Below are 22725 nucleotides of genomic sequence, written 5' to 3'. Positions count from 1 at the left end.
TTTGATTATAGAACTAACTACTTGGTGGTATCATCCTGACCATATATATTCAGTACCAGATTTGCCCTCCATGGAACAGCGCAGTGTCTCCACATATCACTCTTTCGTTCAAGTTGTCAATTTTTTTTCCTATAAAGTTGGACTTTGCCATGGTAGCACTAACGTTGAATTTAAGTTCTCACCTCTTTATCTGGCAAGTTGAAGAGGAACTCTCTGTCAAAGCGTCCTGGTCTTTGTAAAGTAGGACCTATACAATCCAGTCTGTTGGCAGCTCCAATTACCACGATCTCTCTTCTGTTATCTACGCCGTCCACAAGGGTCAGAAGAGTTGAAACAATGGAACAAATAGAAAAATATAAGTTTTACTTACTGGTTCAGTAAATTTTGTTACATTCCACATGACTTTCTTCCATGAGTAGTCATAAAGGACAAGCTTTTTAAGGACAAGACTCATTTTAAGACATAAAAAATAGGTAAGTTAACACAGACCACATGCTGATATCAGGCTTAGTAAATTGGTTTCTACTATCGTTTAGAATCACCTGTTTTGGCATTGAGTTACAAGTTTTCAGGATAAATTAACATGTTCACAGTAAATTAAACAGGTCATCGTCCTTTTTTTTTTTTTTTTCCCCAAAGATCAAGCAGATTTTATGTAGGTGCAAAACTGTAATACCTATGAATGTGGTCTTGTTTACTGGAGCGCACAGGAGCGAGACCATCTATCTCATCAAAGAAAATAATTGAAGGTCGCATCTGACAGGCCTAGCAGGAAAACACTGAGTAAAACAGCATTATTTAAAGGAAAAATGCACAAAAACATCATGGTTGGAATGTCATCTAAACTAGATTTTTCACTTTAGCCTCTGGGACCTCTACTGATAGAGCTACTGGAGTATCTGGCATGACTAACAGAAGACAGCAGTCTGTGTCAACCCACTGTATCCGGGTGACAGGAAGCAAATCGGTCCAGTAGTTCTTACAGCTGACATTCACAGCAGAAACACTGGCATTTCCATTTCAGGGGGAAAAAAATAATAACAAAATACAAAAAAAGAGCAAGTGCTACTTAAAAACGTTGACCACAGAAAATTATGGTTTCAACTCTGACAGAATACACTGTGCATTTCAACCTTACCTGTTCAAATAACACACGAAGTTGGCGTTCTGATTCCCCCACGTATTTTCTCATGCAGTCCGAAGCATTTCTCAGAAAAAATGATATTTTCCTGTCACTTCGACTATATTCACTGGCAAGTGCACGAGCAACTAGTGTTTCCCCTGTTCCTGGGGGGCCATAAAATAGACAACCTCTGCAATAAAAAAGATCCAGATAGGAAAAAAAACATCATGATGAGTACCTCCTACAACCATCGTCTCTAGAACAAACTCGTCTTTCCTAACCAAAACACGTCATGTACAAGACAGCAGTAATAGCTGAAGTGTGGGTAGAGGCAGAACAGATAGAAGTTCCGCGTTTTTACAACGTTTCACAAGAAAATTCATTTTTTTCACCCAAAGAAATGAATAAGGAGGTAACTCAAACGTATAAAAACTTCAAAAGCGAGCATACTGTCCCAGAAGGACACTTCCAAAACTGCTGACAAACAGGGTGATTACAGCAAACCGGAGCCAAACGGGCAAACTTCAGCACAGAATCTGAGAATGGGCTGAATGGTGAATCACCAGTTCATTCTGCAGCAATAAACTGCATATTCTTGCTTTCACAATATGCAGAATCTGATAGTAAAGCATTTAATGCTCCTTTCAAAAGCATTAAGTTACTGGGTTTGGTCTCTCAGACCATCTATTGCTGATGGCAAGTGAGGAAGCCTAAAGCCGGAAGGAAAAGCGATGCCTTAGCACTCAGAGGGAAAAAAAAAAAAAAAAAAAGAAAGCAAAAGTAGGCAGGAAAAACAACTGGGCTTCCAGGCAACATATTACAATTGACTTCCACACTAGATAATCCCTTCTTGCTTACAGACTAATCAAGCTGACTTGTACATAAAACTGAGAACAAAACCACTCCAACCCAACTAACCCAACTTTTTAAAAACACCAGATGGTAAAACTTACAAGTTTCAGACATTGCTTATATTTTTAACCTACAAATATTCTGGATTTTACCCATTTTTAAGAAACCACTTTTTGCTACTACTAAAACAAATGTTCACCGCTGCCAAAAATGTTGAAGCATGGAAGCATATTGATACCTTAATTGAACTTTCTCCTGAAAACAGCTGACTTACGATTTATCACTGTCATGAGTTACCTTGGGGGCTGAATATTGAACTGCTGAAAAACTTCTGGATACAGGACGGGAAAAATCACCATCTCTTTCAAAGCTGCGATGTGTTCTGAAAGACCACCCACGTTCTCAAATCCAATCTAAAGAGAAATTCAACACCACAGAGTTTGTATGTTAAAGAAAGCAGCAACCTAGATCAAGGTTTCATCAGAAATTATCTCAGCACAACGCAAACATTCTGGGCAATTTTTGAAGTTGCTTTAGAGAAAACCATCAACAAAGGTAGTTCTAGATGGCACACTGAGATCTTTCATAATCACTGGAAACACTCGCTGACACGATTAGTTTACCACTTACCGCACTATCTATTTGCATTGCATCTCCCTGACTTCCTCCAGCTTTCTTTTGATCCCTCTGAACTCTCTTTAGGTCCCGTTTCTGACGTTTCACTCGAAAAGTCCTGATTTGAATTAAGGAGAAGTTATAGGGCTTCTTTTTCTTTAAGATGCAGCTCGAAGATTTTTGTTTTTCATAATAATGCCAAGCAAATGTAGAAGACATTAATTAATATATTAGAAGACCTAATTAATTGACATAAACTTACACAGTTACATTTAGATAAACTTAAACATGGCTAAATATTCATTTGAAGGAGATTCATCCCTCCCCTATTCTCTACCGACAGCAACCTTCTTGGAGATGTGCTCTTGCCGTCCTCACTGCTCTCACCACCCTCCTCCGTATCACACGTGCTAAGCAAGGGAGATGAGCAAGAGGGTGTAGAATCACTGATGTCATCTGCACGTCTCCGTCTGCAAGCAAGCATATAAACCAGAAAGTTAAAAAGAAAATAGAGCAGATACTAAGTAACACCAAAAATTAAGGGAATTCTATCTCAAAATTGCCTCTGAGATCTATTTTCCAGTCCACTGTACTCCTTAGGAATCTGATTTCAAAGGCCATGACATGATTTTCCTCGTGACAACTGTCTGCTTTCAAGAATGCTCAACAAAATATCTGGCAATCAACAGCATTCTCTACGCACTAACTGCTTACAGAATCCAAAAAGCCTTTATCATTACTAAGGCAATTTATGATTTCATTTAGATCTTTTATTGTTTAAGGTTAACTGCATATAGAAACATTAGTTGATTCCAAACAGAAACTAGAGTCAGTATTTGAGTGATAACTTTTTTTTTTTTTTAAATCTAACAAAACTTCCATAAAGCCTCTCCCTCTAAATCGAATAAAATTATTTTCGGTTTTAAGAAAATCCTTTGTATCCTTCAAGATTAAATAGTCTGACTAAGATTTTTAAGGGGGGATTCCGGCTTCAGTTCCAGAACCAAAGAATTTCAGTTACAGAAACTCAGACACTACCTCCATAATCATCTTATCAGCGACCCACAAATATTGGATTTAAAAAAGAAACCAACTTAAAAGTATCCACCTCCTCCCCTCCAAATAGTTCTTTCCTCTCTATCCTCAGACTACCAAAGTACTGATCATAAACTTACTCTGTAATTACCACTAAACTGAAAACCCTTTGAAGCATTATGCAGTAAGGAGACTGACAGCTCTACGGATAAGTAAGAGCTATCACTAGCCATACACCAACCTGGCACGTCTTCTATATTTTTGTGACCCAGCATTTTCAAGTGACTCTTTCTGTCTGACAGAACACGGCTGGCCCGAGTTAGTCCTCTCTCGATCTCTTTGTCTTACTGAAAGGAAAGAATTTAGAGTAATGATACAGATACATTTAAGAGAGGAGGATATCAAAAGAAAAAGAAAATGTCACGTGTTTCACTCATCCCTAATTCCAGAAGAATTTTTAACTGTTTTTGCTTTTCATCAGTGCATGGTACAAGTGGAAAACTACGCCCTGTTTAAAGGTGAACTGAAAATCACAAGAGCAAGACCATTAAGTGTGATTAATTACTGTTATAGCAAGGATACATAGCACTAAGTACGCCAAACAGCAAAGAAATACAATGTGCACAGGACACACGTGTCTGATAAAAACAGGGAAGTTCATGTGCAGAATGAAGGTACAGAACTGAAATAGAACTGTGTGCGCAAACACGTCTTTGCATTCAAAAATTCTATCTCACTTATGTGCAAGAAATAAGGTTTTAAGAGAAACTGTGCGTTCAACCTACTTTCCATAGGAGCTTGGTAGCGGTCAACAGGTTTACTCTGTCGAAGGTTGTAACGCCTTGGAACATCTTCACCACCATTTTCTTTGTTCTCACTTCCTCTTGATGTTTGTACTGTACCACAAAATGACACCGAATCATTAAGTACTTTTGCAAATTATATGAAATCCAAAATGCATTACACAGATGCCCGTCAGTTTTAGTATTAGCATTATTTTAATGACACAGTGGATCCTGCAAAACCTTAAGATGAATTTATGCAAGTCACGTTTCAGAAATCACAAATCCTAGCAGATGAGCATGCATCTGGACATTGTTCTGTGCTCTCTGAAACTGCTGATGGACTTGTCGTCAGCCTCAGTGTTTAACAACAGGCAAAATTCTGTCATATTGCTTAGCTAAGATGCAGATCTTCTGAAAACAGCTATTTCAGAAAGTCACTTCTTAGTTTGAGAAAGTATTTAATGGAAAGGGTTTTAATAATCTGCAGTGCTAAGACTAAGCATAGTAATCTAAGTCCAAGTCTAGCTCTGCCACAAATTCTGTGAGCAATAATGGGCCAGACACAGGCTTGAAGCTCACCAATGAGAAAACAATGCCAAATGCACATAAGCTTAGGCCATTAGCTTCTGTCAAGTAACCTGAAGTTGTTTCATGAAAGATGGTAAAAAACGCAAGAACCAGAGTGCAATCATCTACTGGGTTCTGGTGAATATCCTCTCACGTTAACAGCAGGACACCGAGGAAGGAACGTACATACTCCGTTCACCTACCTGTTTGCCACAAGGACTTATCTTTTTTTCTTGGAAAGCACTGCCCTCTCTGGTTTTTATTTTTTAACCCCAAAGGTTGCATTGCTTTCTGAATGCGAGGTAGGTGCCATGGGGTATACAGACAGCACACGGAAAACTGAGCGATCAGGAAATGAGTTTGTGATCACTACCATCTCCAGTCCTTGGTGTTCCAACACTTCTATCACAAAAGCATGAATTTCTCTGCTTTATTGCTCCTCTAACCCTTTCCTTTGTTCCAGTAACTTCCTTTATAACAACACTGACACTTTCCTCACTCTTTTCTGGCGTATTTTTCATTATAAAAGTATAGTCTACCTCTTTCCTGATTTAAAATTGTAGTTTGCATTTTGATCATCAATTAATTGCCCCGGGCTCATTTCCCATTCAACGTGCTATTTAAAATTCCTCTCTACAAGTCTCTACTGCGCAGCTCCCTGAAACCCACACACTTTAACCAAGCTTCTCCCTCTAGACTGGCGCCCGCCTTGTATTCAAGCTACTCTTATTAAGACTTTGAGCTAATGTTTTCCTAACTAAACCTCCAAAGGAGTCAACTCTGCCTCTCCCTTACTAGTCCATGGCCCAGCCATTCTTCCTCTGAAGAACTTCCCTCGGGTTCCCACCTGCCACTGTGCATCTCTCTGCTCCTCTGGGCCTCTGAAGGGAGGAGCAAAGTATTTTCTGGGGCTCAGCCTCCTCTCACTGTCTCTCTGAGCTCCTTTGCAGGTGTGCAGCTGAGCTCTATCACATAATCTAACTCATCAGCTATCTACTGCAACACCCTTTTCGGTCCTTAAGTACACTCTTGCCCTCTTCTGATCTGTTTAGAAAGCTCCTACGAGGATGATATAATTTACTGCCTTAATCACAACTAACATTCTTCTTAAAAACTGTAAGTTTTCCCATCACTTCCAAGTTCATACGGTCTTTCGTGGCTTAACCTCATTCCACAAGACCTTGTCCGGGGAGAGGAGAAAAAAAATAATAGAAAAAAACCCTAGGGGTCAGCCTTGTCGAGGGAAATTGACAATTCCCGTCTGTTACTATTGCAACAAGAAGAGACACGTTCAGAGGAAATATCATTAGCGGGAACAAGATGAGAAAATATTCAAAGAAGAATAGGGGTGTCAGGGGTTATATCTTCTGGGGACTTCAACATCAACAGAGCTGTTGATAAAACTATTAATTGGTCCCCATAAAGAGGAAGTCTTATTTTCAGTAGACACAGGGGCTGAAAAATCCACTATTCAAAAACTTCCAAAAGGAATAGAAGAAGGGAAGAGTTGCATGTCTGTAATAGGGGCAAAAGGAGAGCCCTTTAAGGTACCTGTTTTGAAAGATGTAGAAACAGAAATAGATAAAAAAATCTGTCTTAATGATTTACTTTTGCTCGCTGAAGCGGAGTACAATTTACTAGGAAGGGATTTGATTTTAAAATTAAACTTAAGCATTCAAAGCCAAGGGGATAAATTGCAGATTAAATTATACACTTTGACACAAAAAGACGAAGAATTCATTAACCCTTCAGTGTGCTATAAGGAAGGGGAAATTGGAAAAATAGAAATGGACCCCATAAATGTTCAAATAATGGATCCACATCGTCCAATTAGAATTAAACAATACCCTATACCAATGGAGGGTCGAAAAGGATTAAAACCCATAGACTTCTGGAAAAAGGAACTCTAGAACCGTGTATGTCACCTCATAATACACCCATCCTCCCTGTAAAGAAATCGGATGGGTCATACAGGACCTGAGAGCTGTAAATCAGTGAACAGTCACTAAATTCCTTGTGGTGGCAAAACCTTATACTTTACTAAGTCATATCTCTCCCAAACATACTTGGTATAGCGTAATAGATCTGAAAGATGCCTTTTGGGCCTGCCCTCTGGATGAAAAATCCAGATTATTTTGCTTTTGAGTGGGAGGACCCTGAAACGGGATGGAAACAACAATTAAGGTGGACCGTGCTACCACAGGGGTTTACAGAGTCACCAAATCTATTTGGACCAACTTTAGAAAAAGTTTTACAAGATTTTGCATTACCCAGGGAGGTAAAATTATTGCAGTATGTGGATGATCTATTAGTAGCAGGAGAAACTGAAGAGGGAACCCGAGAAGCTCCTATTAAATTGTTCAGTTTCCTGGGAGAAAAGGGATTCAAGGTGTCTCGATCAAAATTACAATTTGTGGAACAGGAAGTAAAATACTTAGGACATTGGTTAAGTAAGGGAAAAAAGAAGTTAGATCCTGACAGGGTATCTGGGATCCTATCCTTAAGACCCCCACAAACTAAAAAGGAAATCCAGCAAATACTGGGATTATTAGGATACTGTAGACCATGGCTTGAAAGCTACAGTGAAAAAGTTAAATTCTTATATGAGAAATTAAGAACCAACTTAAGTGGTCTGCAGAAGATAATCAACAATTTGAAGAAATAAAAGAGGCATTAATACAAGCACCTGTGTTGAGCCTTCTGGATCTGGAAAAACCTTTTTATCCCCTTGTGAACACATCAAACCAGGCGGCATATGGAGTTCGTACTCAAGACTGGGCAGGAATTAAGAAACCCATGGGGTATTGTTCTAAGTTACTTGGTCCAGTAAGTAGAGGGTGGCCTGCTTGTCTCCAAGCTTTGGTCGCTACGGCATTATTAATAGAGGAAGTTAGAAAGATCACTTGTAATGCTCCCTTAAAAGTGTATACTCCACACAACGTCAGAAGTGTCTTACAACAGAAAGCAGAGAAATGGTTAACAGACAGCCAGATCCTAAAGTATGAAGCTATACTAATTGACTCCCCTGACTTAGAACTAAGGGTAAGCTCTGCTCAGAGTCCAGCACAATTTTTGTTCGGAAAACCATCAGAGGAATTACAACATAACTGTTTAGAGGTAATTGAGACCCAGACTAAAGGAAGACCCGATTTAAGAGATACTGAATTAGAGAAGGGAGAAGCACTGTTCATAGATGGCTCCTCCTGAGTAGTGGAGGGAAAAAGAAAATCAGGATATGCAATAATTAATAAGCACCTGGAACCTGTGGAATCAGGACCCTTGAGTCTATCATGGTCAGCTCAGGCTCGTGAGCTGTATGTCCTATATAGGGCCGTGGAACTATTAAAGGGGAAAAGTGGAACTATATATACAGATTCTAAATATGCATATGGGGTGGTTCATACCTTCGGAAGAATTTGTGAAGAAAGAGGTTTCACAGAATCACAGAATCACAGAATTTCCTAGGTTGGAAGAGACCTCAAGGTCATCGAGTCCAACCTCCAACCTAACGCTAACAGCCCTCCACTAAACCATATCCCTAAGCTCTACATCTAAACGTCTTTTGAAGACTTCCAGGGATGGTGACTCCACCACTTCCTTGGGCAGCCTGTTCCAGTGCCTCACAACCCTTTCAGTGAAGAAGTTCTTCCTAACATCTAACCTAAAACTCCCCTGGCTCAACTTAAACCCATTCCCCCTCGTCCTGTCACCAGGCACGTGGGAGAACAGGCCAACCCCCACCTCGCTACAGCCTCCTTTAACGTATCTGTAAAGAGCAATAAGGTCGCCTCTGAGCCTCCTCTTCTCCAGGCTGAACAAGCCCAGCTCCCTCAGCCGCTCCTCGTAGGACTTGTTCTCCAGGCCCCTCACCAGCTTCGTCGCCCTTCTCTGCACCCGCTCAAGCACCTCGATGTCCTTCTTGTAGCGAGGGGCCCAAAACTGAACACAGTACTCGAGGTGCGGCCTCACCAGAGCTGAGTACAGGGGGACGATCACCTCCCTAGCCCTGCTGGTCACACTGTTCCTGATACAAGCCAGGATGCCGTTGGCCTTCTTGGCCACCTGAGCACACTGCTGGCTCATATTCAGCCGACTATCCACCATCACTCCCAGGTCCTTCTCTGCCTGGCAGCTTTCCAACCATTCCTCTCCCAGCCTGTAGCTCTGCTTGGGGTTATTGCGCCCCAGGTGCAGGACCCGGCACTTGGCCTTGTTAAACTTCATGCAGTTGACCTCAGCCCATCGGTGCAGCCTATCCAGATCCTCCTGCAGAGCTTTCCTACCCTCGAGCAGATCGACACACGCACCTAACTTGGTGTCATCTGCGAACTTACTGAGGGTGCACTCGATGCCCTCGTCCAGATCATCGATGAGGATATTAAAGAGGACCGGCCCCAGCACCGAGCCCTGGGGGACGCCACTAGTGACTGGCCTCCAACTGGACTTGGCTCCATTCACCACGACTCTTTGGGCCCGGCTATCCAGCCAGTTTCTAACCCAACGAAGCGTGCGCCAGTCCAAGCCAAGAGCAGCCAGTTTCTTGAGGAGAATGCTGTGGGAAACAGTGTCAAAAGCCTTGCTGAAGTCAAGGTAGACCACATCCACAGCCTTTCCCTCATCCACCCAGCGCGTCACTCTGTCATAGAAGGAGATCAGGTTCGTCAGGCATGACCTGCCTTTCATAAAGCCATGCTGACTGGGCCTGATCGCCTGCTTCCCCTGCAAGTGCTGCATGATGACTCTCAGGAGGATCTGCTCCATGAGCTTTCCTGGCACTGAGGTCAAACTGACAGGCCTGTAGTTTCCCGGGTCTGCCCTCCGGCCCTTCTTGTAGATGGGCGTCACGTTTGCTAGCCGCCAGTCGATTGGGACCTCCCCCGATTGCCAGGACTGTTGATAAATGATGGACAGTGGCTTGGCCAGCTCCTCTGCCAGTTCCCTCAGTACCCTTGGCTGGATCCCATCCGGCCCCATCGACTTGTGCACATCTAAGTGCCGTAGCAGGTCACCAACCAGTTCTTCATGGATAATGAGGGCCACATCCTGTTCCCCATCCCCTTCCACCAGCTCAGGGTACTGGGTATCCAGAGAACATCCGGTATTGCCGCTAAAGACTGAGGCAAAGAAGGCATTGCGCACCTCCGCCTTTTCCTCATCTCTTGTAACTAAGTTTCCCCCCGCATCCAGTAAAGGATGGAGATTCTCCTTAGTCCTCCTTTTTGTGTTGATGTATTTATAGAAACATTTTTTGTTATCTTTAACGGCAGTAGCCAGATTGAGCTCCAGATGAGCTTTGGCCTTCCTAATTTTGTCCCTGCACAGCCTCGCTACTTCTTTAAAGTCCTCCTTAGTGGCCTGCCCACTTTTCCAAAGCTTATAAACCCTCTTTTTCCTCCTAAGATCAAGCCACAATTCTCTGTTGAGCCAGGCCGGTCTTCTTCCCCGCCAGCTCGTCTTTGGGCACGTGGGGACAGACCGTTCCTGCGCCATGAAGACTTCCCTCTTGAAGATCGCCCAGCCTTCCTGGACCCCTCTGCCCTTCAGAACCGCCTCCCAAGGGACTCCACCAACCAGTGTCCTGAGCAGTTCAAAGTCAGCCCTCCGAAAGTCCAATACAGCGGTTTTACTGGTCCCCTTCCTGGCCTCGCCAAGAATAGTGAACTCCACCATTGCGTGGTCACTCTGCCCGAGACAGCTCCCGATGATCACATCCTCCACCAGTCCTTCTCTGTTTGTGAAGAGAAGGTCTAGCGGGGCACCTCCCCTGGTAGGCTCACTAACCAGCTGTGTCAGGAAGCTATCTTCCACGCTCTCCAGAAAAATTTCGTTAATACTCAAGGGAGGAATCTTATACATCAAGAATTAATAATAAAAAATTTAAGGGCATTAAGAGAACCAAAAGAAATAGCAGTGGTACATGTAAAAGGACACCAAAGAGGATTAGATTACCACACCAGAGGGAACAATCTAGCAGATAAAGAAGCTCAGGAAGCAGCCTTGAGAACTCAGGCTGCTAAAATTAATACAGTACAGGAGGAAGAAAGACGAGAGGGAGAAGAAAAAAAGTTTACTCCTGAAGAACAGACAAAACTGGAAAAAACAGGTGCTAGATTAGAACAAGGAAAATGGACATTGCCAGACGGGCGAGAGATATTACCACAAGCTTATGCAAGGCAAAGATTGGAATGTTTGCATACACAAACACATTGGGGTACAAAAGCATTAAGTAATCACTTACTTCAACAATTTGGTTGCATAGGGGTTTTTGAAATAGCAAAGCAAATCACACAAGGTTGTTTAACTTGTCAGAAGATAAATAAGAAAGTGTTTTGACAAGCAGCCGCGGGAGGAAGAAAAACAGCTTATAGGCCTTTCGAGAAAGTACAAGTTGATTTCACTGAATTGCCCAAGGTAGGGAGGATAACGTATTTATTGGTAATAGTAGATCATTTAATACAATGGGTAGAAGCTTATCCCGTAGCACCAGCTACGGCACAAATGGTGGCAAAAAATTTATTAGAACACCTGATACCTAGATATGGGATAATCCAGTACATTGATTCTGATCAGGGCACACACTTTACTTCTAGATTATTGTGTCAATCATTAGGTATTCCATGGGAATATCATACTCCATGGCACCCACAAAGCTCAGGAAAAGTAGAGAGAACGAATCAAACAATGAAACAACAATTGGCTAAATTAATGATTGAGACACAAATGCCCTGGACAAAATGCTTACCATTGGCACTTCTAAACATAAGAACTAAACCACACAGTGAGACTGGATTATCACCATATGAAATGTTATATGGTATGCCTTATTCACAGGGAATGCCTCTGGGAAACAATGTAGTTGAGGATTGTAGTATCCAGAAATATGCAATTACTATTGGGAAAAGATTGCAAGAGCTAAGAGAAATTGGAAGAATGGCTCAGACACCACCTTTAGGGTTTGCTATTCATCAAATACAACCAGGGGACAAGGTCTTAATAAAAACTTGGAGGGAAGAATCATTACACGCCCGGTGGAAGGGACCATACCTTGTTTTACTTACCACTGAAACAGCTGTGAGAACAGCAGAAAGGGGTTGGACCCATGCATCTAGAGTAAAAGGACCAATAAATACCCAAACTTGGAGGGTTGAGTCTGCTCCTGGGGAACTGAAATTAAAGCTAAAAAAGAACTAATGTGCTGGCAATAAGGCTCTGCATAAATTAAGAATGCCAGAAGAAGGGGACAAACCTGAAGGGAAGAAAGGGAGAAGGCAAGACCGGGGCAGGACCCTCCACTGCGGTGTGTATAGTCTACCAAGGGAGGCAACCCCTACGGGTATTGACTGCCGAGTGGGAGGGCCTCAACCGGACTTTGCCCACACTAAAGCCAGGTTGTCCCAGGAAAAAGAAACAAACAAGCAAACAAAAATATATTTATATAATAAATACGATTATTATTATTATTTTTTAACCTATTGTAATTAGTTTTCCAGGAGCTGGATCACCCTCAAAGGCTGAACAGTAACCCAAGCTCAAATAGATCCTGGAAGTGGGCCCAACCCCTTGATTGGAGGCATTTCTCACACCCCCACGATAACCCCTGGATGACGCAGAAGGATGTTATACTTCCTGGTACTATTTTTACAGGGGCAATTAAGCCATGGGAATAACTTGTTCATTCTGGGGGAAGAAGTGGCCAAGGCTTTTAACCTTAGCAATTGCTGGGTTTGTGGGGGACCACAGGGAACTGAAAGTTGGCCCTGGGTAGCTGGCCCGGTTGAACCTAAGTGGTGGGTTAGTAATTTGAGTGAAGTTCATAATGGTACACAATTCTGGAAAGAGGAAGAAGGCCCATGGCAATTGCACTTGTCAGAGCAGGGTATATACTGTTTAACCAGAACAGGAACAGTAAAGGTGGGAAAAAGCTTTTGTAAATGGACTCTATCTCCCGGATATGATTGTACTGATCCTGAATGTGGACCTATAAACTGTACATCAAGTAAAGGAAAATGGAACGCTACACATGTCCAGCTGAAAAATGGGACTTGGCTGAAATGCTCATATAAGAAATTTTTTGGACCTGGATGCGAAGCCATGGCAAGAGCACAATCAAAGGAACAATTTGACGTTCAAATCCCGAGTTGTCAGCGTGATAACACCACTAGGGAGCAGCATGTGGCAAGAGTCTACTGCTGGAGGTGGCAAGATGAGAATGGGACACAAGTGTTCTTTAAACATTTCTGGTCAGCTCGTGGTATGACAAGTCGTGAAGGAGAACTTAGTTGTAATTGTGAGTGGGAATCTAGTGCGGGAGCTTGGAGGTGTATATATACAAGTACTAATGGGGCAAATATTGTAACAGGACCACTTGGTAACGAAAACCCTTTGTATTTTCACACCCCAAGGAATAAAAGAGAATGGGACCGTCCTTTTCCAAATGGGACGTGGGCTCTAAAGGGACATTATTGGGTGTGTGGCAAACAGGCCTACAAAAGGCTACCAAAGGACTGGTCAGGAATATGCTACGTGGGCTACATAAGACCCTTGTTCTTTTTATTGTCACAAATACAAGGAAATCATTTAGGAATAAAATTATATGATGATCTGAATAGAGAAAAACGATCTATTGATGCTTCCTTAGCCGGAGGTAGTGCTCAACAACGGAGAGAAAATGAATGGCCCCCTGAAAGAATCATACAGTATTATGGACCAGCTACCTGGAACCCAAATGAGATAATATCTGGAGCCCGAGAACCTATTTATAATTTGAATCGAATAATTAGGTTGCAAGCTGTCCTCGAAATAATAACCGATCAAACAGCGACGGCTTTGGATCTTTTAGCTGATCAGTCCACCCAGATGAGGAATGCTATCTTTCCACATAGAATGGTTTTAGACTATTTACTAGCAGAAGAGGGGGGGGTGTGGGGGAAACTAAATGATTCTAATTGTTGCTTACAAATTGACGATAATGGGAAAGTGGTTAAACAGATAACAAAAGAAATTAGAAATGAGCCCACCTCCCAGCACAAACTTGGAAGGGTATGGATAGGGATTTATTTTCATGGCTGCCTGGTGGACCATGGGTTAAAAGGATGTTATTTTTATTTTTATGTGGTGTAATGATGTTATTATTCATACCTTGTATGATACCTTGCTTTACATTATTGATACACCGGATAATAAATAGTACGTTTGTAATGACTTCATTAAAAAAGGAAGGGGATATGTCAGTTATGATGCTTAGGGCTGTGAATCAGCGAACCATAACCAAATTTCCATTGGCAGCTAACCCATACACTTTATTAAACCACCTAACACCTCTGCATAAATGGTATAGTGTAATAGATTTGAAGGATGCTTTCTGGGCCTGCCCATTAAGTGAAGGGTCTTGGAATTACTTCGCCTTTGAATGGGAAGACCCCGAAACAGGAAGGCGACAACAGCTTAGATGGACTGTACTTCCTCAGGGATTTACTGAATCCCCACATTTATTTGGCCAAACTTTAGAAAAATTATTACAACTTTTTGAGGTAAAGGGGGAAGTGAAGTTGTTGCAATATGTGGATGACCTATTAATAGCTGGGGAGACTGAAAAAGAGACACGGAGAACCACTATCGAATTACTTAATTTCTTAGGGAAAAAGGGTTGAAGGGCTCAAAATCTAAATTACAATTCGTGGAAAAAGAAGTAAGGTACTTAGGACATGGGCTTAGCCAAGGAAAGAAAAAAATCGGATGCTGACAGGGTATCTGGGATTTTAGCCCTATCATCACCCAAAACGAAGAAGGAAGTGAGGCAACTGCTCGGGCTCTTGGGATATTGTAGACCCTGGATTGAAGGGTTTAGTGAAAAGGCAAAGTTTTTATATGAAAAATTGACTGGAGAAAAAATCAAGTGGAACGAGGAAGATGAGGAAAAGTTGAGGTTGATCAAGAAAACGTTAATAGAAGCTCCAGTGCTGAGCCTCCCAGATTTACAAATAAATAAAAGGGTCTTTGTAAATGTTTCTAACCAAACTGCATATGTTAGTTGCAATTTACAGCTAAGTCAAGAATGGGCAGGAATCAAGAAACCTGTGGGATATTGTTCCAAACTCTTAGACCCTGTGAGGAGGGGGTGGCCAGTGTGCTTCCAGGCAATTGTGGCTACTGCCTTACTGATTGAGGAAGCTAGAAAAGTCACTTGTAGGGCACCTCTGAAGATATATACTCCACATAATGTTAGGGGAGTACTCCAGCAGAAGGCTGAAAAATGGTTAACTGATAGTAGGATGCTGAAGGATGAGGCCATCCTGATCGACTCCCCTGATTTAGAATGAAAAATAACTGCTGCACAGAGCCCTGCACCCCTGACCCCAACCCTAACCCGGATCTAACCCTAACCCTAACCCCAACCCCTAACCCCAGTTTCCTAGAACTACATTTCCCGATATGCTATGGGCACCAAACATGGCCTCCCGGATACCCAGTGCCGGAAAACTACGCCTACCAGCATTCCCCAGGCAGCTGGCCTGACCAATCACAGGCCGAGTGTTCGAGAAATACCTTTTACCAGCACTCACTGTAACCCAAGCACTTACCGGCCTTTCAAAAAAGCCACAAGCCCTAACACTAAAAGTCCTTGAAACCCCTACAGGCATAACCCAAACTATTTACCACACTAAACCCCTGAAGTCCTATGCCTAAAAGCCCAAACCCAAACACTTAAGACGCTCAAAACCCAAACCCAAAACATTAGGATTCTCAAAGCCCTAAACAACAAAATTAGAACGCTTGAAGCCCTAACCCCAAAATTAAGACGCTCAAAACCCAAAGCCAACCCAAATCAGTAGGATGCTCAAAACCCTAACCCAAAAAATTAGGACACTCAAAACCCTAACCCTGGAGAACCTAACCTGAAAAAAAAAAAAAACTTAAAACCCTGAATAACTGACCAAAAATAAAACCCTAGGACCCTAACACTAAAAAGCCTATCAACACTACAACCCAAAAAACTCTAAAACCCTAACATGATAACCCTGAAACCCTTAAAACCTTAACTGTTAAAACTCCAACCCAGTTATACACCAGTTACCTCCCTTAAGGGATATAGAGGAGCTCTCTCAGATATGGCAGTCCTACTTCTCATGCATGCAGCCGGAGGTCGGTCTCATTCTGGTGCTGATGGTGGTGGAAGCAGGGGCAACGGTGGTACTGCTAGAGATACCACAGCCACCGGAGGTGGATTGTTAGGATATGGAGATGGTAGGTTATCCAACGGCTCCCGTTTATTATCTTTTTCTTTTTCCTGTTCTTCTTCTTCAAATTTCTTATCTGCTTTTAGTGTAAATATTGAGGCTGGAAAAGGACATGAAGTCCTCCTGATCCATAATCCTGCATAATCGCTTTCTTCCTGGCAAAAAGGTTCCTTCGAATTAACATGTGTATTTCAGGCGTGACAAATCCAGTCTTCAAAGGATCGAAAAACAGACCGAAAGACGTGATCTTAAAGGCTCCTTTGGCCATTCTATCACACAATACTGGACTGTTTTTTATTTACTTTTTCCTTTTCTGGGGCCTCTATCGTTCCAATTTCTAACCGTTATTCCTAATGGACTTTCTGGTGGTATGTCTGGTAATTTGCTCCCTTTCTTCTGGTCCCTGGTCTTCGATTTTGTCTGACCCATCTAGGAATTTTACTGTGGCAATTCCCACAGCCCTTGGTTACATTAGTAAGAGTGTCTTACAGAGGGTTTAAGATCTATCATGCACCCACAAATCCTATAGGAATCGCTTCGGTCCTTCACCGGCCAAGTCCCTCGCGGGAGATTGGAACCGCGGTTAGAAGACCTCCACAATCACTTTGGAACTAAATTCCATCTCAGTCACACTCTTACACAGGCAACCAAATCCCACCCAACAGAACAGTATATGCTTTAAACGCTTACGACTACGTTGTCTTCATTTGGATCTTCACACGCAGAATTACAGGCAAAATAGAGTGCTGCAACCAGCAAGGGAGCTGAAGAAAAATCACAACCTTTGCTTACCTTTATTCAGGTTCAAGATGCCATTAGTCCCGACCCGACTCGAACAGCAGCCACCACATGGTGGGGCGCCTCTCCTAGATCAAGTAAGAATTCAGGAACCAAAGCCCTCCCGGACGATCCCCCAGTTGTCATACACGACTGGGTCCCAAATTCGATTGCAATTACAGTTTACAATTTACGAAACAAAGAGAGGTACGCGGGCAGTTACTCGCAAACAGATATATTGTGCCAGCTGCCCTTCAGTAGCCCAGTGTCAGACCGGATGTCTTTGCCAAAACAGCCCGGACAATGTATTAGTACACCGATGCACTACCACGTTAATCACTAACTGCCAGGCAGGACAGCTCCAGACCAAACACATACACACAGGCACGCCACAAACACTACAAACAAAACACACAACACAATGCACAAGAAAAAGTGACCCCCACAGGGAAGCCCTATGGCAACAGCAAGTCAGAACAGGTGCTCTGTAGCAGACCCAAGGAGAGACTCAAATATCATGACAGGAGACTGGAAGCAACTGCCAGAACTGGGATGATGGAGGCCTAAAAAGCCTGCCTTCAAGACAAGAGACCAGAAGGATGGGGAGTGAAAACCCCTGAAGAAGACACTTAGGAAATCAATTCCAAAGCAAGAGCTCCTGATGCGGCCCAGATGACTTCTTCAAGAGTGAGGATGGAAATAGATGTGATCTCAAACAGAATACAATGCACAAGACCTGAAACAGATCTGCACTTCAAGCAGCGACTGCAAGACAAGTGCTTGCATCAGCCCTACGATGATGAAACAAGCATTTAGAAACTTTGGTGTGGCTACCAAGTTGCCCGTCTAATCTGTCCAGTGGAAGAAGGAAATGCGGATATCAAGACCTGAGGAGCATGTAACATATGTTGATCATATCAAGAAACGTTTGATACAAAAAAGTATTACACACACAGAAGTGATTCCTTTAAACTCCCACTGCAAGATGAGAGGTGCTCAGCTCCCAATTGAACATCAGCATTATTCTGATGATGTCAAGTGTTCAGTACCCTCAGGATGGCTTCCCCAGGGCCTGCCAAACACCAAGAGCAACAGCACAGTACAGCACAGACAACACAGAACACAGATGACAAACTGGGACTGCCCTGCCTGGCATGTGTTCACACTGTACGTGACAGAACTCCCCACACATAATCTCTCTGCCTGACCTGATCGATCCTGAAAGGCCCCATCCAAAGCAATGACTTAGAAGCACAGCCCCTCGCCCTATGGGTGCATTCACAACCCCAACTCAAACATAGCACTTGCCCCCCAACTTAGCTTGGGAATGCTGGGAGGCAGGTTCCATCTTCACCAAGGAACACAAACACTAGCCAGGACATTGCCTCAGGCACCAGGCTCTTCTTCACCTGCAGAAATAAAGTGCCATCAGGCACCAGCACACCAGCCAAATTTCTTCCAGTAGAACAACCTCCTCAGAAACAGTCGTAGTCAACTGACCTGCTCCGCTTCTGAAACCAGATAGATACCCTCTAGAAAACTCCCCGCCTCCCTCTGCCAACCACTCCCCAACATACAATATTTGCCCCCGGACTTAATTCTCAGGGCTCAGAATCCACCATCAACGTGGACCACAAAGGCCAGCTAGGATGTTCCCAGTACCTTCTTCGTCCCTGCAAAAGAGGAGTCACCCAGAGGCGCACCAATAGACTACAACACCAAAAACAATACCTGTTTTCCACCTTTTCTCCACTCACCTTCCCGATCCAGGCTTAGCACTTCCATTCAGTGTGCCGAGCCAAAGTCATAGGGCTTAGACCAAGGAGAAAGAACAGACAAACGTGACGATCCACAAAACAGTCTTTCCCCACTCCTCTTCCTTCCTCCCCTACTGCAACAGCCAAGAAGCCCCAAAGCCACGTACCCCAACCCAGTACGACCGCTTCGCTCACCTAACATCTCAAGGAGATGCATCATGCTCCCTGCTCCTCTTGCGCCCTGAGCAGCTCCAGCATTTCAGGAACTGGAACTGCTGATGTCTGGCAGGTCTCAGAAATGTGGCAGGAGACGTACTCTGCTGTCGCAAGGCGCTTGCAAAGCCGGCCCGACAGGTGAAGCAGACTAACACAGTCCACCGAACAACTCGGGGACCCCACTGCTGTCCACTCACTCTCATGCTTCGTTCAAGTTTCCATGCCTATGCCCTGGGCTACAAAAAATAGAGAGAGAAGGTCACATCTACGATGGACACACAAACAGTACAGCTCCTTGATAAGAACTCAAACACAGAGACCAGAGCTAGACAAATAAAAAAACCACCCTGAAGTCCACAAATGCCAAATGGCCATGAATGTATAGCAGCTCCAACAGGGGTAATCACAAACTTACACTTTGCAGATGAAGTAGGTGACCCTGCTCAGTCTCTTGGTAATACTGTACCAATGTGGTCAAGCCCCTTGTAGCATGTAATCAAGCTGGTTTTAGTCCTTTGGAGAGTTACACAAGTGGGTTGATTCATCTAGAGATTAAAAAATAGCTCAAACACAGGAGCGTATGCCACCATCCCAAAAAACAGTGAGCCAGCAGCCTCTACTAAATATCCCTCTATTAAGTGAATTCCAAGCACTTAGAAATCCAGAAATCCATAGACTCCAGCCTGCCTAAAGAACCCTGCAACTGACTGAAGGAATCACCTGGGAAAGGGGAGGGGCAAAGCACAAGAAAGTAGAAAGAGGAGGAGCAGCAGCTGTGGTTTATTTACTTATTTATAAGGTTTAGCTCAACAGCATGCAGGCTGCAGACAAGACAACTGGGGTGTTTCTAGAAGCAACAATCCCCATGCTTTTGCTACAGCTTTTAATATTAGAAGGACAATACCACCAAGCAAGTAACTGAAGCTTTTTCAGCTGGAATTAGCTCAAACTTTTATTTACATTTAAAGAAAACTCTAGGAGCAGAACAGATTATACACCAACAAAATCAATTCCATTCCATTCACAGGAAAAATCACTTATTTCAGTAGGCTATCTGAAAACCAAAGGCTATGCTGATGGGTCAAAACACGCTACAGGACACTGGGGCCAGGCCCTCCGCTGCACCAGCTTAAAACCCATCGCTACACTCACCAAGGTGCAACCCCAACCCAAACACAGATGCAGCATTTCAGCCTCAACAGTTTTGCAAACTGCTGGAAAGCAGGCTTCATCCTCAGCGAGGCGTGCTCAGGCTACACAGGACAGGGCTTCGGGCACCTCTTTGCCTACCAAAGACGACCGACATCAGGAACTGCCACACCAGACAACCTTTTTCCCTACACAACACCTTTCTCAGGAACCACGCAGCATTCCAGTGACCTGCTTTCCTCCTACTCTAAAGGCTATCTCAGCCCACCTTGTCTGTGGCACCTCATAAACAGGAGAGAAAGCAATCGCAGCAGCAAAAGCCACAGCACCCTCAGGACAGTTACTCTCATCCCCTCCTGTACCTCTGCCACTTGCCTGCCCCACATGGCACATGCTTCCATCTGTTCTCTTTACCCACTTATAGCACCTCTAAAAGAGAAACTGGAATTTTACTTGATTGGATGTAAGAAAATAACTGCAGTGACAACCGCACCCCAAAAATAACAGCTACCTCTGCTCATCACGCACCACTCACTCCAGAGGCACCTCGGGTCATGACGTTCTGGACTACACACTGCGTTTCAGCCTGAACAAAGGAAAACACAGTCACAAGATAATCATACAGCTGCCAGCATTAGCACCCATCCCTCAACAACACAAAGGAACCCCATTTACAATATTATCATTTCAAAACAGCAGCCCCCTTGCCTCAGCACCTGGAAAGGGGATCAAGCCAGTCACTGAGTTGCCTACCAAGTGCTGGACAGTTCCAGAAGGAGCTCTTTCCTGTGACAGGTTCCTCCAAAGCTTTACACTCTACTGGGGACAGGAAAGAAATAAAAATAAGAATTTCAAAACCCCGTATCTGTAAGCTTTCAAGATTCGACAGACCTCCTCAAGCACACCGTTCAAGCGCTATGCGAGCAGCTGCTCGCAAGCAGCTCTACTCTCCTCCCCCCCAAATCTGCCAAACACCACAGAGATGACTGTGCCAGCTGCCCTTCAGTACGTGCCCAGAGGCAGACCGGATGTCTTTGCCAAAACAGCCCGGACAATGTATTAGTACACCCATGGACATTAGCTACCATCACTAACTGCCAGGCAGGACAGCTCCAGACCAAACACATACACACAGGCACGCCACAAACACTACAAACAAAACACACAACACAATGCACAAGAAAAAGCGACCCCCAGAGGGAAGCCCTATGGCAACAGCAAGTCAGAACAGGTGCTCTGTAGCAGACCCAAGGAGAGACTCAAATATCATGACAGGAGACTGGAAGCAACTGCCAGAACTGGGATGATGGAGGCCTAAAAAGCCTGCCTTCAAGACAAGAGACCAGAAGGATGGGGAGTGAAAACCCCTGAAGAAGACACTTAGGAAATCAATTCCAAAGCAAGAGCTCCTGATGCGGCCCAGATGACTTCTTCAAGAGTGAGGATGGAAATAGATGTGATCTCAAACAGAATACAATGCACAAGACCTGAAACATATCTGCACTTCAAGCAGCAACTGCAAGACAAGAAGTGCTTGGATCAGAGTCATGATGACAAAACAAGCATTGAGGCCCTTCAGCACCGCTATCAAGTCGCATGTCTAGTCAGTCCAGTGTAAAAAGCTAGGAGGATATCAAGACCCAAGAAGCACAGAACAGACATTGCAGAAGCAACACTACAGGACAGACGAACAGAAGGAAACTGTCATGCCTGGCACACGCACTCAACCTACAAAATAATCCCGCTGCTTCTATTAGCCTGGTGACCCAGCCACAAGCAGCCTGAACATGACCCAGCCTGAACTACCCTCACAGTGGCACCAAGTATATTCAGCCAGCTGGCTCCACGCTGCTCTGACTCCCAGCTCCCATTAGCCACCCCAGATATGCAAATACCAGGTGCCCCCCAACTTAGCTCTCAGGTTGCTGGATGGTAAAGTCCCTCCGCCTCAAGAAACGCACAGGCACCGATTGTCATCTTAGTCAAGTGCCAGGCTCATCATCAGCTGCAAAAACAGACTACCAGCATTCACTAGCACTCCGGCCATGATGCCCACCTTCTCCACAATGCTGACTACTTCTGATGTTACATACGATTGTGCTCATGTGTTCCTCTCCAAATCCAAACTCCAACAGTGCAGCCAGTATCATCCACACCAACTGGGAAAACAAAGGGATTAAATGATCACTGTGTTCACAAGAAGTCACCCAATGGTGTTTTTTTGTTGTTGTTGTTGTTTGTGTGTGTGTTTTTCTTTGTTTTTTTTTGTTGTTTTTTTTTTTTTGAAATCTGCTTTAGCTCAACAGCATGCAGACTGCAGACAAGAGAACTGGGGTGTTTCTAGAAGGAACAATCCCCATGCTTTTGGTGCAGCTTTGAATATTAAAAGGACAATACCGCCCAGCAAGTAAATGGAACTTGCTTAACTGGAAATAGCTCAAACATTTTTTTATGTAGAAAGAAACATCTAGGTGCAGAACAGATTATACGCCAAAGCAATCAAACACCAAACAATCTTTCCTTCGCTTCGGATAAGGGATGACCAGGCTGACAACACTCACCTTCCCTCAGAGCTTCGTAACATGAAGATTTCCCTTCCCTGTCCACGACTG

At 43.7% G+C, this 22725-nt stretch overlaps 1 protein-coding gene across 1 annotated transcript in view; it reads right to left on the bottom strand.

Moving 5' to 3' along the window:
- LOC309891234 (ATPase family AAA domain-containing protein 2-like) overlaps window positions 1–22725 on the bottom strand; it is a gene marked incomplete at both ends in the record, with an annotated part of 195863 nt that overhangs the window by 154888 nt on the left and 18250 nt on the right. The window contains 5 exons of the mRNA XM_082785608.1: window positions 677–765; window positions 1139–1313; window positions 2273–2388; window positions 2606–2708; window positions 2932–3060. Coding sequence (XP_082641734.1) covers window positions 677–765; window positions 1139–1313; window positions 2273–2388; window positions 2606–2708; window positions 2932–3060 — 612 coding nt within the window. The remainder of the gene's footprint in view (window positions 1–676; window positions 766–1138; window positions 1314–2272; window positions 2389–2605; window positions 2709–2931; window positions 3061–22725) is intronic.

Source organism: Aythya marila, assembly GCF_965140915.1.
Source record: "Aythya marila genome assembly, contig: HAP1_HAP1_SCAFFOLD_173, whole genome shotgun sequence".
Taxonomy (NCBI): Eukaryota; Metazoa; Chordata; class Aves; order Anseriformes; family Anatidae; genus Aythya; species Aythya marila.
This window is presented reverse-complemented; position numbering and strand designations above follow the sequence as displayed.